The sequence below is a fragment of the Oncorhynchus mykiss genome, chromosome 4 (assembly GCF_013265735.2).
Source record: "Oncorhynchus mykiss isolate Arlee chromosome 4, USDA_OmykA_1.1, whole genome shotgun sequence".
Classification (NCBI taxonomy): domain Eukaryota; kingdom Metazoa; phylum Chordata; class Actinopteri; order Salmoniformes; family Salmonidae; genus Oncorhynchus; species Oncorhynchus mykiss.
The window spans coordinates 34,385,334-34,398,403 of record NC_048568.1 but is presented as its reverse complement, the minus strand read 5'-3'; the positions used below and the strand labels follow the sequence as shown (position 1 = coordinate 34,398,403).

The 13,070-nt window shown below is 44.9% G+C and overlaps 2 protein-coding genes across 2 annotated transcripts; both read right to left on the bottom strand.

The window, feature by feature from the left end:
- Nucleotides 1-699: 699 nt before the first annotated feature.
- Nucleotides 700-4,084, bottom strand: LOC110522537 (gap junction delta-2 protein). Its single transcript, XM_021600986.2, has 2 exons — nucleotides 3,025-4,084; nucleotides 700-2,624 (listed from the first exon to the last, which is right to left on the bottom strand). Exons 1-2 carry the CDS (start codon nucleotides 3,099-3,101, stop codon nucleotides 1,769-1,771), a joined length of 933 nt encoding a protein of 310 aa, XP_021456661.1. The 5' UTR covers nucleotides 3,102-4,084; the 3' UTR covers nucleotides 700-1,768.
- A 144-nt stretch (nucleotides 4,085-4,228) lies between these two features.
- LOC110522536 (actin, alpha cardiac muscle 1) lies at nucleotides 4,229-7,535 on the bottom strand. The gene is made up of 7 exons (XM_021600985.2): nucleotides 7,379-7,535; nucleotides 6,822-6,966; nucleotides 6,036-6,360; nucleotides 5,697-5,858; nucleotides 5,384-5,575; nucleotides 4,936-5,117; nucleotides 4,229-4,600 (listed from the first exon to the last, which is right to left on the bottom strand). The coding sequence occupies exons 2-7, from the start codon at nucleotides 6,948-6,950 to the stop codon at nucleotides 4,457-4,459; spliced, it is 1,134 nt and encodes a 377-aa protein (XP_021456660.1). The 5' UTR covers nucleotides 6,951-6,966; nucleotides 7,379-7,535; the 3' UTR covers nucleotides 4,229-4,456.
- Nucleotides 7,536-13,070: the final 5,535 nt, after the last annotated feature.

Sequence of the window (13,070 nt, the reverse complement as noted above, 5' to 3'; positions counted from 1 at the left end):
ATTAAGATTTCCCTTCACTGGAACAAAGGGGCCTAGCCCGAACCATGAAAAACATCCCCAGACAAGTATTCCTCTTTCACCAAACTTTACAGTTGGCACTATGCATTGGGGCAGGTAGCGTTCTCCTGGCATACACCACACCCAGATTCTTCCATCAGACAGCCAGGTGGTGAAACATGATTCCTCACTCCAGAGTCTAATGGCGGTGAACTTTACACCACTCCAGCCGATGCTTGGTATCGTCCTTGTTGATCTTAGGCTTGTGTGCGGCTGCTCGACCAAGGACACCCATTTCATGAAGCTCCCGACGAATAGTTATTGTGCTGATGTTGCTTCCAGAGGCAATTTGGATCTCTGTAGTGAGTGTTGCAACTGAGGACAGACGATTTTTATGCTTCAGCGCTCGGCGGTCTCGTTCTGTGAGCTTGTGTGACTTACCACTTCGCAGCTGAGCTGTTGTTGCTCCTAGATGTTCCCCTTCACGATAACAGCATTTACAGTTGACCCGGGCAGCTCTAGCAGGGTAGAAATTTGACGAACTGACTTGTTGGAAAGGTTGCATCCTATGACCGTGCCACATTGAAAGTCACTGAGCTCTTCAGTACGGGCCATTTTACTGCCAATGTTTGTCTATGGAGATTGCATGATTTTATACACCTGTCAGCTACGGGTGTGGCTGAAATAGACGAATCCACTAATTTGAAGGGGTGTCCACATACTTTTCACCATGTAGTGTACATTGATACTTTAAATCAGTGCTTTGGAAAATGGCAGCACCAGGGGCCAACATCTATTGCCCTTTGTTATTGATTCCAGCTTACTATAGATGTGTGGTCTATTTGACTAATTGCTCGTCAATACTTTTTGAATATGCAAAGGTTGTTTATTTTTGTATGTTGCAAATGAAACCAGAGATAATAATATAGTAGCATACCATTTACATAGAAACCACAGTGATTTAAATCCAAGATGACAACAGCCTTTACTGGAATGAAGAGAATACTTTATAGATATGGTCATGTTTATATTTATGTACAAATATGGCACTTGATGACATGAAAATCAATTTCCACGTAAATAAAAGGAATGGGCGCTTGGGTGTAAATAAAAAGTCACCCCCCCCCCCTTTCCCCAATGGAGTGATCACATAGGTTAAGGTCAATGGTGCAAACTCAGGCAACCAAAACAACTTTTATAGTGCTAATGTCATAGATCTATCTGACAAATATGTGAAAGGAGTGATCTAGCCTACTAGAAGAATGAATATGCATTTGTGTACATTTGAGGAATATTGACCCTAAAACTGCCAAATAATGTGTATGTTTCGTGCCTATAATGATATGTGGAGTTTAAAACCGGCAGAATGTCATTAAAAGACGTCATTATCGTCACAAATCGGATATATTTTGCCTCATTATTCATATTTAGTGCAGGTATTTGCTCCATGTTCAACAGCTGAAGTGAACGACAGAGTGAATATGTCAACACAAATTCATGCTTTTAAGAAGCACTTTACAAAATATAGGATAAACCATACTAAAAAGTTGCATCAGTGCCTTCTCGTATGTGTATATGTGTATATATATGACTAACAAACGTTTTGGTCCGTTTGTTTTTTACTTATCCATAAAATACAAATACAATCGATATACCCGACCTACTTCGCAAACGAAGTCGGTGAGATAAAATATCTACCACATTATTAATAAATATATGTGAATTCTTTGTAGGCTACAATTGTTCCATTCAGTTGTATTGAAATCGACAGCTACACATAGGCAGAGTCACTTGATTGAGTGCGGCCGAAATTTGGCATGCTCATTCTAGGCAAGTCTTTGTTACGGATCTCGTAGATGGACTTCCTCCTGGCCTGCACGCCTTTGACAGCTACTTTGATCTTCTTCCACCCAAGATGATTGAGTTCAGCCAAGTTCAGGAGCACACAGACGCCACTGACCGCAAACATGAAGACCAGAAACACTGTCTTTTCCGTGGGCCTGGAAACGTAGCATTCTACATCTTTGATGCAGGGGTATCGATCACACTCATATACCGCGGGGACATTGAATCCATACAGAAAATATTGACCCACCAGGAACCCTATCTCTAGCGCGTTTCGGAAAACCACTTGGATGATGTAGAATCTTGAGATTCCCTCCTGCCTCCTCATTTTAGACTTTCCACTAGTTCTCATGGCCGAATTTGGGATGTCCTTCACCTCCAAGCAGTCGGGCTCGGCTTCTTTGGTGGAGTTCTCCGTGTTCTGAAGTACTCCATTTACAATGGTGTTTTTGATCTTTTTGCTGTCGTCTCTTTTGATGGAATCATGGCGCTTGTCCAAGGAGAGGAACACGGTGGAGTACCCCCGCTCCAAACGCTCCTTCTGCTTGGCGGACTGGTGCACGGAGTAGGTGATGAAACAGAGACTGGGGGTGCACACCAGAATAATCTGAAACACCCAATATCTGATGTGGGAAATGGGGAACGCCTTGTCGTAGCAGGCCTGGTTACAGCCGGGCTGCAGGGTGTTGCACACAAACATGGACTGCTCGTCATCATAGACCGTTTCTCCAACGATCGCAACGATTAGAATCCGGAAGATCACCACCACAGTTAGGAGGATCCTACAAAACAAACAAGCACGAAATCAAAAATGTTTCAGTTCAGATATGCAGAGATGATAGGCTTGATTGTTAAACAAACAAGATATAGAGACAATTGGCGATTGCAAAGTAAAGCTGGCTCAAGTGTAGGCTACTAAGCAGACGCTAAAAGGGAGCTATCCAGTGCTGAAAGCCACCAGCCAGTTCTGTTCTAGAAGGAAAGCGCCACAGTGTTCTCAAGTGACAGCTCTGTTATCAAATGATTTCCTTTTGGTTCACATTTTTTGCATATTGTCATGAATCTTTGTTGTGGTTTTAGCGGGGGGTTTGTACAGTTCTTTATACACAATCACTTTCAGTACTTGATCAAACACACACTCCTGCTAACACTTTTACAAAGTATCCTCACTTTCCCTCTTACCTTCCGATCATAGTAGAATGCTGTTGGACAGCCGCCTCCAAGAGACGCTCTAATATTGTCCACTCCCCCATGGTCATTCATTCGGAGACGATAGCACACCGTGCACTGTGCAAAATTCCTGTGGAATCTATTGTTTCCCGTGTTTTACTCCGGATGATCCAGTATCTGGAGAATGCATTGGTAACCCACCGCTTCTGCGTTCGCTCATGCCTTCTACCTTCTGCGCCTCTGCTAAAAGCTCACTCGACAACCCCAGCACTTTTGCTCGCGCGAGCCTGAGTGCTGATTAGTAGAAAGCCCTCCTATTTTCGACCGTGCGCGCGGGACTGTATGTCGCGCGGTGCTTGAATGGAGGGCAGTTGAGTTTAATGTTGATGGAGAGCTAATCCTGATTTAAGTATACTCCCCTTGCGTCACGCGCGGATATTGTTGGAGATAGTCAGAAAGAGGCACCATGTTTATAGTCAGAAAGAGGCACCATGTTTTTGACTTTCATTGTTCTCCAAGTATAAGGCGGAAATGTAGCATATTAATATGTAATAAAAATGATTGGTCATAAGCTCAAATCACAGGGGATGTCTGTCGCCTGTAAGACCACCACATGACAGTGACAGAACGAGTAGTGGCGGAGAGAGAGACTATAGTTCTGGTCTGTATTCTCTGTAGGCCTATTCTGTATGTGGACTATTATTGTTGTCATGATGGAGGCTACAACGTCTAAGCTGCTTCTGTCTGGAGAGACTATATTGGAACATGCCTGCATCGGTTGCTGATGTACCATGACATACTACACTAGTGTCTGTATAAAAACACATGTGACAGTCTGTCAGGCTAAGCAACAATACATGACCTTACAGTAGCCTAAGCATTTGTTTGTACTTAAAGCCGCAATAATTCCTTAGCCTATACACTCCCAGCCAAGTTTATCTATCTCGGTTGAGTAATCGCTTGGGTTGCCTGAGAGGGTGTAAAGAAACAACTTAGTGGGCAGCCTCCAGTAGTTCTTTTTTAACATACCACATTGTACTGTACAGTGTGCGTGACTGGACTTAACATGTAGCGTACTAATCTCACGAGCAGGAATTAGTTAAACCTGTATTGTGAATGGATAGCCTATGAGTAAACAGATACAGTATGTCATTTTCCTGAATTATAATACAACAAATACCAATATGCAGATGATTGACGAGATGACAAAGTGCGGTATTATACAAGATCCCAGTCTTTTTATAAAGCAAATAAATATCTACATATTACACTTGGGTGTAAACAAACTGTACATTATTGACAAAACATAAAACAGGGGCCTGTCTGGATTTGTAACTTGCATATGGGTCATAAACAACATATCCATAGGCGGAGGTAATGTAAACAGATTTTTCATCCGTGGTCGTCTGACTGTCTCTGGGGGGAGCGATGGGCAAGTGGGAGCTTAGAAGCACTTCCTGTGGACGATGGAGGGGCCTGCCTCGTCGTACTCCTGCTTACTGATCCACATCTGCTGGAAGGTGGAGAGAGAGGCCAGGATGGAGCCGCCGATCCAGACCGAGTACTTACGCTCGGGGGGAGCGATGATCTAGAGAAGGGGAAAGAGGAAAACCGATAAGCAAAAGTCCTCTCAATATGGACTGCTTTATAATGCACCATACAGTTAATTGTTTGTTCAAAATTAGCATATAATGCATTATAAGGAGAATATAGGTGTATACTGTGATTGGTTATTAGAAGGCTGTGATTGGTCATTAGTAGGCTGTGATTGGCCATTAGTAGGCTGTGATTGGTCATTAGAAGGCTGCGATTGGGATTGGTCATTAGTAGTCTGTGATTGGTCATTAGTAGGCTCACACAAAGATTGTGGTCAGGTTGGTCTTAGGTGTTCAGTTTGTGGACTTCAGTGAGAATAATATTGACCTTGATTTTCATAGTGCTGGGGGCCAGGGCGGTGATCTCCTTCTGCATACGGTCAGCAATACCAGGGTACATGGTGGTACCTCCTGACAGGACGTTGTTGGCGTACAAGTCCTTACGGATGTCAATGTCGCACTTCATGATGCTGTTATAGGTGGTCTCATGAATACCAGCAGACTCCATGCCTGGTGAGATAGAAGAGAACAAGTTGTAAGCGAATGCTCTGGATGAGAAGTCACCCATGTAGGCCTAATTGGTGCTGAAATGGACAGCTCCCTCATTGCTTCAATTTAAACATACAGTATGTTTGGCAGTAGTTAGTATAATGGCTAATGTAGCTGCTATAAAGGTGCTATAAGATCACACAGGGAATATTTTCTTGTCTCCTAAAGAGGTAAAAAAAATGGGTTTGATTGGATAGTGAGCTGCACGATGCTTCTAAGATACCTACCAATGAAGGAAGGCTGGAAGAGGGTCTCAGGACAGCGGAAACGCTCGTTGCCGATGGTGATGACCTGACCGTCAGGCAGTTCATAGCTCTTCTCCAGAGAGGAGGAGGAGGCAGCGGTGGCCATCTCATTCTCAAAGTCCAGGGCCACGTAGCACAGCTTCTCCTTGATGTCACGCACGATCTCACGCTCGGCTGTTACAATGGAAGATTCAAAGTTTTGCAGTTTGGTCGAGAAGGTGGACAACGTATTATGACCGTACCATTCAATATCAAACATAGCAAATACGTTTATTCTCAGGAATGATGGACTCACCAGTGGTAACGAAGGAGTAGCCACGCTCTGTCAGGATCTTCATCAGGTAGTCAGTGAGGTCGCGACCCGCCAGATCCAGACGCATGATGGCGTGGGGCAGAGCATAACCCTCATAGATGGGCACGTTGTGGGTCACACCATCACCAGAGTCCAGAACAATACCTAGAACATGAGGTAGAATACTATGTAAGCCATGGAAATAGAATAGAACAGCTTCATGTTTATCTTAATGGTGTAAACTACGATTCATGTAATGAAAGGTTGCATGAGACACAATAATGCACTGGATCTGAATTGTATGTTAATGTATGGAGTCTTTCTCCTCTGCTCGTTTCTCACCAGTGGTACGACCGGAGGCGTACAGGGACAGCACGGCCTGGATGGCCACGTACATGGCGGGGACGTTGAAGGTCTCAAACATGATCTGGGTCATCTTCTCCCTGTTGGCCTTGGGGTTGAGGGGGGCCTCAGTGAGCAGGGTGGGGTGCTCCTCAGGAGCCACACGCAGCTCATTGTAGAAGGTGTGGTGCCAGATCTTCTCCATGTCGTCCCAGTTGGTGATGATGCCGTGCTCGATGGGGTACTTGAGGGTCAGGATACCTCTCTTGCTCTGGGCCTCATCTCCCACGTAGGAGTCCTTCTGTCCCATGCCTACCATCACGCCCTACAGGGGAAGAAAGGAAGCAAACCTAGTCAAAACACAATTCCTCAAAGTCAAACACAGGGTCAGATAGTTGTAAGCTACAATAGCATAGGACATTCATTCATGTATTCATTATTTTTCTTTCTTTGTGTCTTTCTTTCACAATTCAATGGTCTAGTGCCCTCAAACGCAACTCTGGACCTTGAAGCCTGTTCCACTGTCTTTTTTCATTGTTGCCCTCTAATCAAGGAATGATTTAGACCTGGGACACCAGGTGGTTGCAATTCATTATCAGGTAGAACAGAAATCCGGACTTTTTAGGGTAAGAGTTGAATACCCCTGGTTAGGTCAAATAAAACTGGGAGCAGATAATCAAGAGTAATGCATAATGTATAGACAATTAAGTCTGGAAAAACGCCCAATTTGATGGATGTATGATGTATCCTCAAATGTTTCGTTGATTTTCATGCTGGGAAGTTTACCTGATGACGGGGGCGACCAACGATGGAGGGGAACACTGCGCGAGGTGCGTCATCTCCGGCAAAGCCAGCCTTCACCAGACCCGAGCCGTTGTCGCACACAAGGGCGGTAGTCTCGTCGTCGTCACACATGATGTCAGCTGGGTTTCTGTTGTGATAAAACGCACATTAGGCTAAGTAGTATAGGCTACAGGTCATAATACAAAAGCGTTTCATAACTCCGGTCATCGAGTAGCCCCAACAGTAGCCTACATCTTTTTGTTGTGGCCCCGGGAAACACTGGCAGGCTAACGTTGTACAGTATATGCTACAGCACACAGACCACACAAGTCTAACAAACTTATTTTGAGTAATTTATCTCTTTTAAAACCCTATAGCGAGCACCACAATGTCAAATAATGTATTATTAATCTAACAATAATAATAATGAACTGCAGATTAATATTCCATATGATTCATCATCAATTTCGCTTTTTCGTCCGAACCTGATGGAAAACAGACTAGTAAATAGAACTCTCTGTTTCCCGTATTTGAATAATGACAAGTTGTCAGATACTCACCAAATAAGTACCGAGTATCCTGTTCCTCTGAATGAGCAGCGGTGGTGTGGTGAGGGCAGAACCCAATTTATAGGTCTAGTCTACAAGCGCCACTACGCCCGGCGGCCTCTTTCTCCTTATTTGGATGCCAGGCCCTGTTATGAGTGGAGTGGAAGGGCGTTGAGGCTCGCGCGTTGACTCCTGAACGCCCATGTATGGAAGCGGACCCGCGCGGACAGACAGCTGTGAAGTATGAGGGTGTGAAGATGTCTGGAGTTATTCCCTCTATTTTCTACACGGCACAGTGAGTTGACATGAAGAATAATGTTATTTGCTGGCTAAGTTTTCAGCAGCAGACGTCATTCCCTCTTATAGACTTGAGCATGCCATGGATTTTAACAATGCCTTCTATTAAGAACAATGACTTTGGTGTTCAGTAAATGTAAGACTCCACCCCTTCTAATGTGTGTGTGTGTGTGTGTGTGTGTGTGTCTGAGTGTTTGTCACTCACTGTGACTAATATGTGATAAGGAGAGCATGGTTGAGGGCTTGTGTAGGCCATGCAGTTGACTGTTGGTAGTGATTCCTCTTCATGTAGGACCCCATAATGACAAAACAAAAACAGGTTTTTAGACATGTTTGCAATTTTTTTTAATACAAAAAATACTGAAATATGACATTTACATACCAGCTGTCAGCAGCAACACAGATCACTGCACCTGTACATAGCTCATCCGTAAATAGCCCATCCAATCTACCTCATCCCCATACTGTATTTATTTATTTATCTTGCTCCTTTGCACCCCAGTATCTCAACTTGCACATTCATCTTCTGCACATCCTACCATTCCAGTGTTTTAATTGCTATATTGTAATTACTTCTCCAGCAAGGCCTATTTATTGCCTTACCTCTCTTATCCTACCTCATTTGCACACAGTGTATATATATTTTTCTACTGTATTATTGACTGTACGTTTGTTTATCCCATGTGTAACTCTGTGTTGCTGTATGTGTCGAACTGCTTTGCTTTATCTTGGCCAGGTCACAGTTGTAAATGAGAACTTGTTCTCAACTGGCCAGCTGGTTAAATAAAGGTGAAATAAATCAAATAAAAACATACGCTACCATTACAAAGTTTGGGATCACTTAGAAATGTCCTTGTTTTCCATGAAAACATACATGACATGAGTTGCAAAATGAATAGGAAATATAGTCAAGACATTGACAAGGTTATAAGTCATTATTTACAATTGAAATAATAATTGTTTCCTTCAAACTTTGCATTCATCAAAGAATCCTCAATTTGCAGCAATTACAACCTTGCATACCTTTGGCATTCTAGTTGTCAGTTTGTTGAGGTAATCTGAAGAGATTTCACCCCATGCTTCCTGAAGCACCTCCCAAAAGTTGGATTGGCTTGATAGGCACTTCTTACATACTATACGGTCAAGCTGCTCCCACAACAGCTCAATAGGGTTGAGATCCAGTGACTCTACTGGCCACTCCATTGTAGACAGAATACCAGCTGACTGCTTCTTCCATAAATAGTTATTGCATAGTTCGGAGCTGTGCTTTGGGTCATCGTCCTGTTGTAGGAGGAAATTGGCTCCAAGTAAGTGCCATCCACAGGGTATGGCATGGCGTTGCAAAATGGAGTGATAGCCTTCCTTCTTCAAGATCCCTTTTACCCTGTACAAATCTCCCACTTTACCACCACCAAAGCACCCCCAGACAAACACATTGCCTCCACCATGCTTGACAGATGGCGTCTGGAACACGCTGTCGTACACGTTGATCCAGAGCATCCCAAACATGCTCAACGTGTGCCATGTCTGAGTATTCATGGAAGAACTGGGACATTTTCAGCTTCCCAGAATGGTGTACAGATCCTTGCGACATTGGGCTGTGCATTATCACGATGAAACATGAGGGGATGCCGGTGGATGAATGGCACGACAATGGGCCTCAGGATTTCATCAAGGTATCTTTGTGCATTTAAATTGCCATTGATAAAATGCATTTGTGTTCGTTGTCTGTAGCTTATGCCTGCCCATACCATAACCCCACCGTCACCATGGGGCACTCTGTTCACAATTTTGACATCAGCAAACCGCTCGGCCCCACGACGCCATACATGTGGTCTGCGGTTGTGAGTACGGTTGGACGTACTGCCAAATTCTCTAAAATGGCTTTGGAGGCGGCTTATGGTAGATACATTAACATTAAATTATCTGGCAACAGCTCTGGTGAACATTCCTGTAGTCAGCATGCCAATTGTACGCTACCTCAAAATTGAAGACATCTGTGGCATTGTGTTGTGTGACAAACTGTACATTGTAGAGTGGCATTTTATTTTTCCCAGCACAAGGTGCACCTGTGTAATAATCATGCTGTTTAATCAGCTTAATGATATGCCACACCAGTCAGGTGAATGCATTATCTTGGCAAAGGAGAAATGCTCACTAACACAGATGTAAGCAAATTTGTGTACACAATTTGAGAAAAATACGTTTTTTGTTCATTTGGAACATTTCTGTGATCTTTTATTTCAGCTCATGAAACAAGGGACCAACACTTTACATGTTGTGTTTATATTTTTGTTCAGTGTACATTACAAACACACCCACACACCAGATCTGCAAAAGATGCTGCCTGAGAGGCTATTAACATCAAAATGAACAGAGCTGTGACTTCCTATGGTGAGAGCAGCTGTCCAATACCCAGAATGGGATAGATCGTAAGGCCATAGTTACTAGGGTTTCTAGTCTGGTACGAGACTCTCCCTTCCTCACACATTACATTATCACTCTCTAACAGTGCTATTTTACTGCAGTAAGAACATAATGGCAACATTGAGCTGTGGATGTTTTTTCCTGAGTCCCTGAACTCTGTATATGTCTTTTCTTTAGGTGTAAATTTTGGTACTGTGGCGATAGCAGCCAGATCGACCTCTTCTTATCCTCTGACACTGGGGGAAGTCATGTGACTAGATGATGTAACAGACAGCCACTAGTGCTTTACCCATAATCCCACCCACATTCTCTGTCTGAGCATCTGTCAGCTGGCCTCGGGTCTTCAGGGCTGGGATAAATGGTTGGGGGTTAGGAAGAGGGGGTAGCTGTTAGAAATAACTGAGATGGGTTTTGCTATGTGGATAAAATTTCAGATTTAGGATGTTTGTTTTACTGTATTTTGGATGCACAATAACTAGCCTATGAAGTGTCCATTTCTAACATTTATTTTAAAAAGGACTAACCTTTAGTGCGCAAACACATGTGTATTAAGTATGGGCATTCAATTTACAGTAATCTATGCCCTTCGTGGTTCTAGTCATTTGTAATGATTCCCTTGTGTGAACTTCTTAAACCGCATCAGCATTAAACTTCATTTCTTTAGAAGAAGATTTCATTCTGAATGATCCTATTAGTCTATGAAGTAAGGATTACGTTTTTTATGGTTCTTAATCCTCTCCTATGTGCTAACTAAAGAAATAAAAATAATCAAACTGTACGCTTGGTTTTAATCTCTTATGGGTTGCTTTATGTAAATTGTTCATATATTTGTTACTTCACTGTCTCCAAGCAACTGTGTACAGAATGGTGTCATTTCCAAAGTACAATTTGTTCCAACTCTTACTGGAATTACTTTAGGTTCTGGGTTTATGATACATGTTGAGGATGACTCAGCAGGAGATAACATAGTCTGCAAGTGTAAACTACAGCTTGAAACCAACGTTTTGTGATCAATAATGTTTCTGCATATTAGTCATGTTAGAATAGACTTGAATAAGTAGTTCCAGAAAAAAACACCTTCTCTGCTTTGCATGTTGTGGTGAGATCTGCATAAATCAATGTATTAGCCTTTGATATTAATTTAGGCATGTCCATATTCATAAAGCATTGATTATGCACAGGTGTAGGCTTTCCTTTGTTGCCTAAAAACTCATATATCTAAGCTTATACCTGAATGGCAGGTAAGAATTTTGTTTGTTTTGACATCTCTTATATTGTATAAACACTGCTGTCTGTAGTCTGGTCTGTCCTCCTCCTGTCCTCAGTCTGGTCCGTCCTCCTCCTGTCCTCAGTCTGGTCTGTCCTCCTCCTGTCCTCAGTCTGATCCGTCCTCCTCCTGTCCTCAGTCTGATCCGCCCTCTTCCTGTCCTCAGTCTGATCCGTCCTCCTCCTGTCCTCAGTCTGATTCATCCTCCTCCTGTCCTCAGTCTGGTCTGTCCTCCTCCTGTCCCCAGTCTGATCCGTCCTCCTCCTGTCCTCAGTCTGATCCGTCCTCATCCTTTCCTCAGTCTGATCCGTCCTCCTCCTGTCCTCAGTCTGATTCATCCTCCTCCTGTCCTCAGTCTGGTCCGTCTTCCTCCTGTCCGCAGTCTGATCCGTCCTCCTCCTGTCCTCAGTCTGATCCGTCCTCCTCCTGTCCTCAGTCTGATTCATCCTCCTCCTGTCCTCTGTCTGGGTCTGTCCTCCTGTCCTCAGTCTGATCCGTCTTCCTCCGGTCCTCTGTCTGGGTCTGTCCTCCTCCTGTCCTCAGTCTGATTCATCCTCCTCCTGTCCTCAGTCTGATCCGTCTTCCTCCGGTCCTCTGTCTGGGTCCGTCCTCCTCCTGCCCTCAGTCTGATCCGTCCTCCTCCTGTCCGTCCTCCTCCTGTCCTCAGTCTGGTCTGTCCTCCTCCTGTCCTCAGTCTGATTCATCCTCCTCCTGTCCTCAGTCTGGTCTGTCCTCCTGTCCTCAGTCTGATTCATCCTCCTCCTGTCCTCTGTCTGGGTCTGTCCTCCTGTCCTCAGTCTGATCCGTCTTCCTCCGGTCCTCTGTCTGGGTCTGTCCTCCTCCTGTCCTCAGTCTGATTCATCCTCCTCCTGTCCTCAGTCTGATCCGTCCTCCTCCTGTCCTCAGTCTGATCCGTCTTCCTCCGGTCCTCTGTCTGGGTCCGTCCTCCTCCTGCCCTCAGTCTGATCCGTCCTCCTCCTGTCCTCAGTCTGATCCGTCCTCCTCCTGTCCTCAGTCTGGTCCGTCCTCCTCCTGTCCTCAGTCTGGTCCGTCCTCCTCCTGTCCTCAGTCTGATTCATCCTCCTCCTGTCCTCAGTCTGATTCATCCTCCTCCTGTCCTCAGTCTGGTCTGTCTTCCTGTCCTCAGTCTGGTCTGTCCTCCTGTCCTCAGTCTGATCCGTCTTCCTCCGGTCCTCTGTCTGGGTCTGTCCTCCTCCTGTCCTCAGTCTGATTCATCCTCCTCCTGTCCTCAGTCTGATCCGTCTTCCTCCGGTCCTCTGTCTGGGTCCGTCCTCCTCCTGCCCTCAGTCTGATCCGTCCTCCTCCTGTCCGTCCTCCTCCTGTCCTCAGTCTGGTCTGTCCTCCTCCTGTCCTCAGTCTGATTCATCCTCCTCCTGTCCTCAGTCTGGTCTGTCCTCCTGTCCTCAGTCTGATCCGTCTTCCTCCGGTCCTCTGTCTGGGTCCGTCCTCCTCCTGTCCTCAGTCTGGGTCCGTCCTCCTCCTGTCCTCAGTCTGATCCGTCCTCCTCCTGTCCTCAGTCTGGGTCCGTCCTCCTCCTGTCCTCAGTCTGGGTCCGTCCTCTTCCTGTCCTCAGTCTGATCCGTCCTCCTCCTGTCCTCAGTCTGATCCATCCGACCCTCATGCATCTCTCACTGTATCCAGCTACATTTGGACATTTAGGGCTCGATTCAATCTGTATCGCGGAAGTTCAGC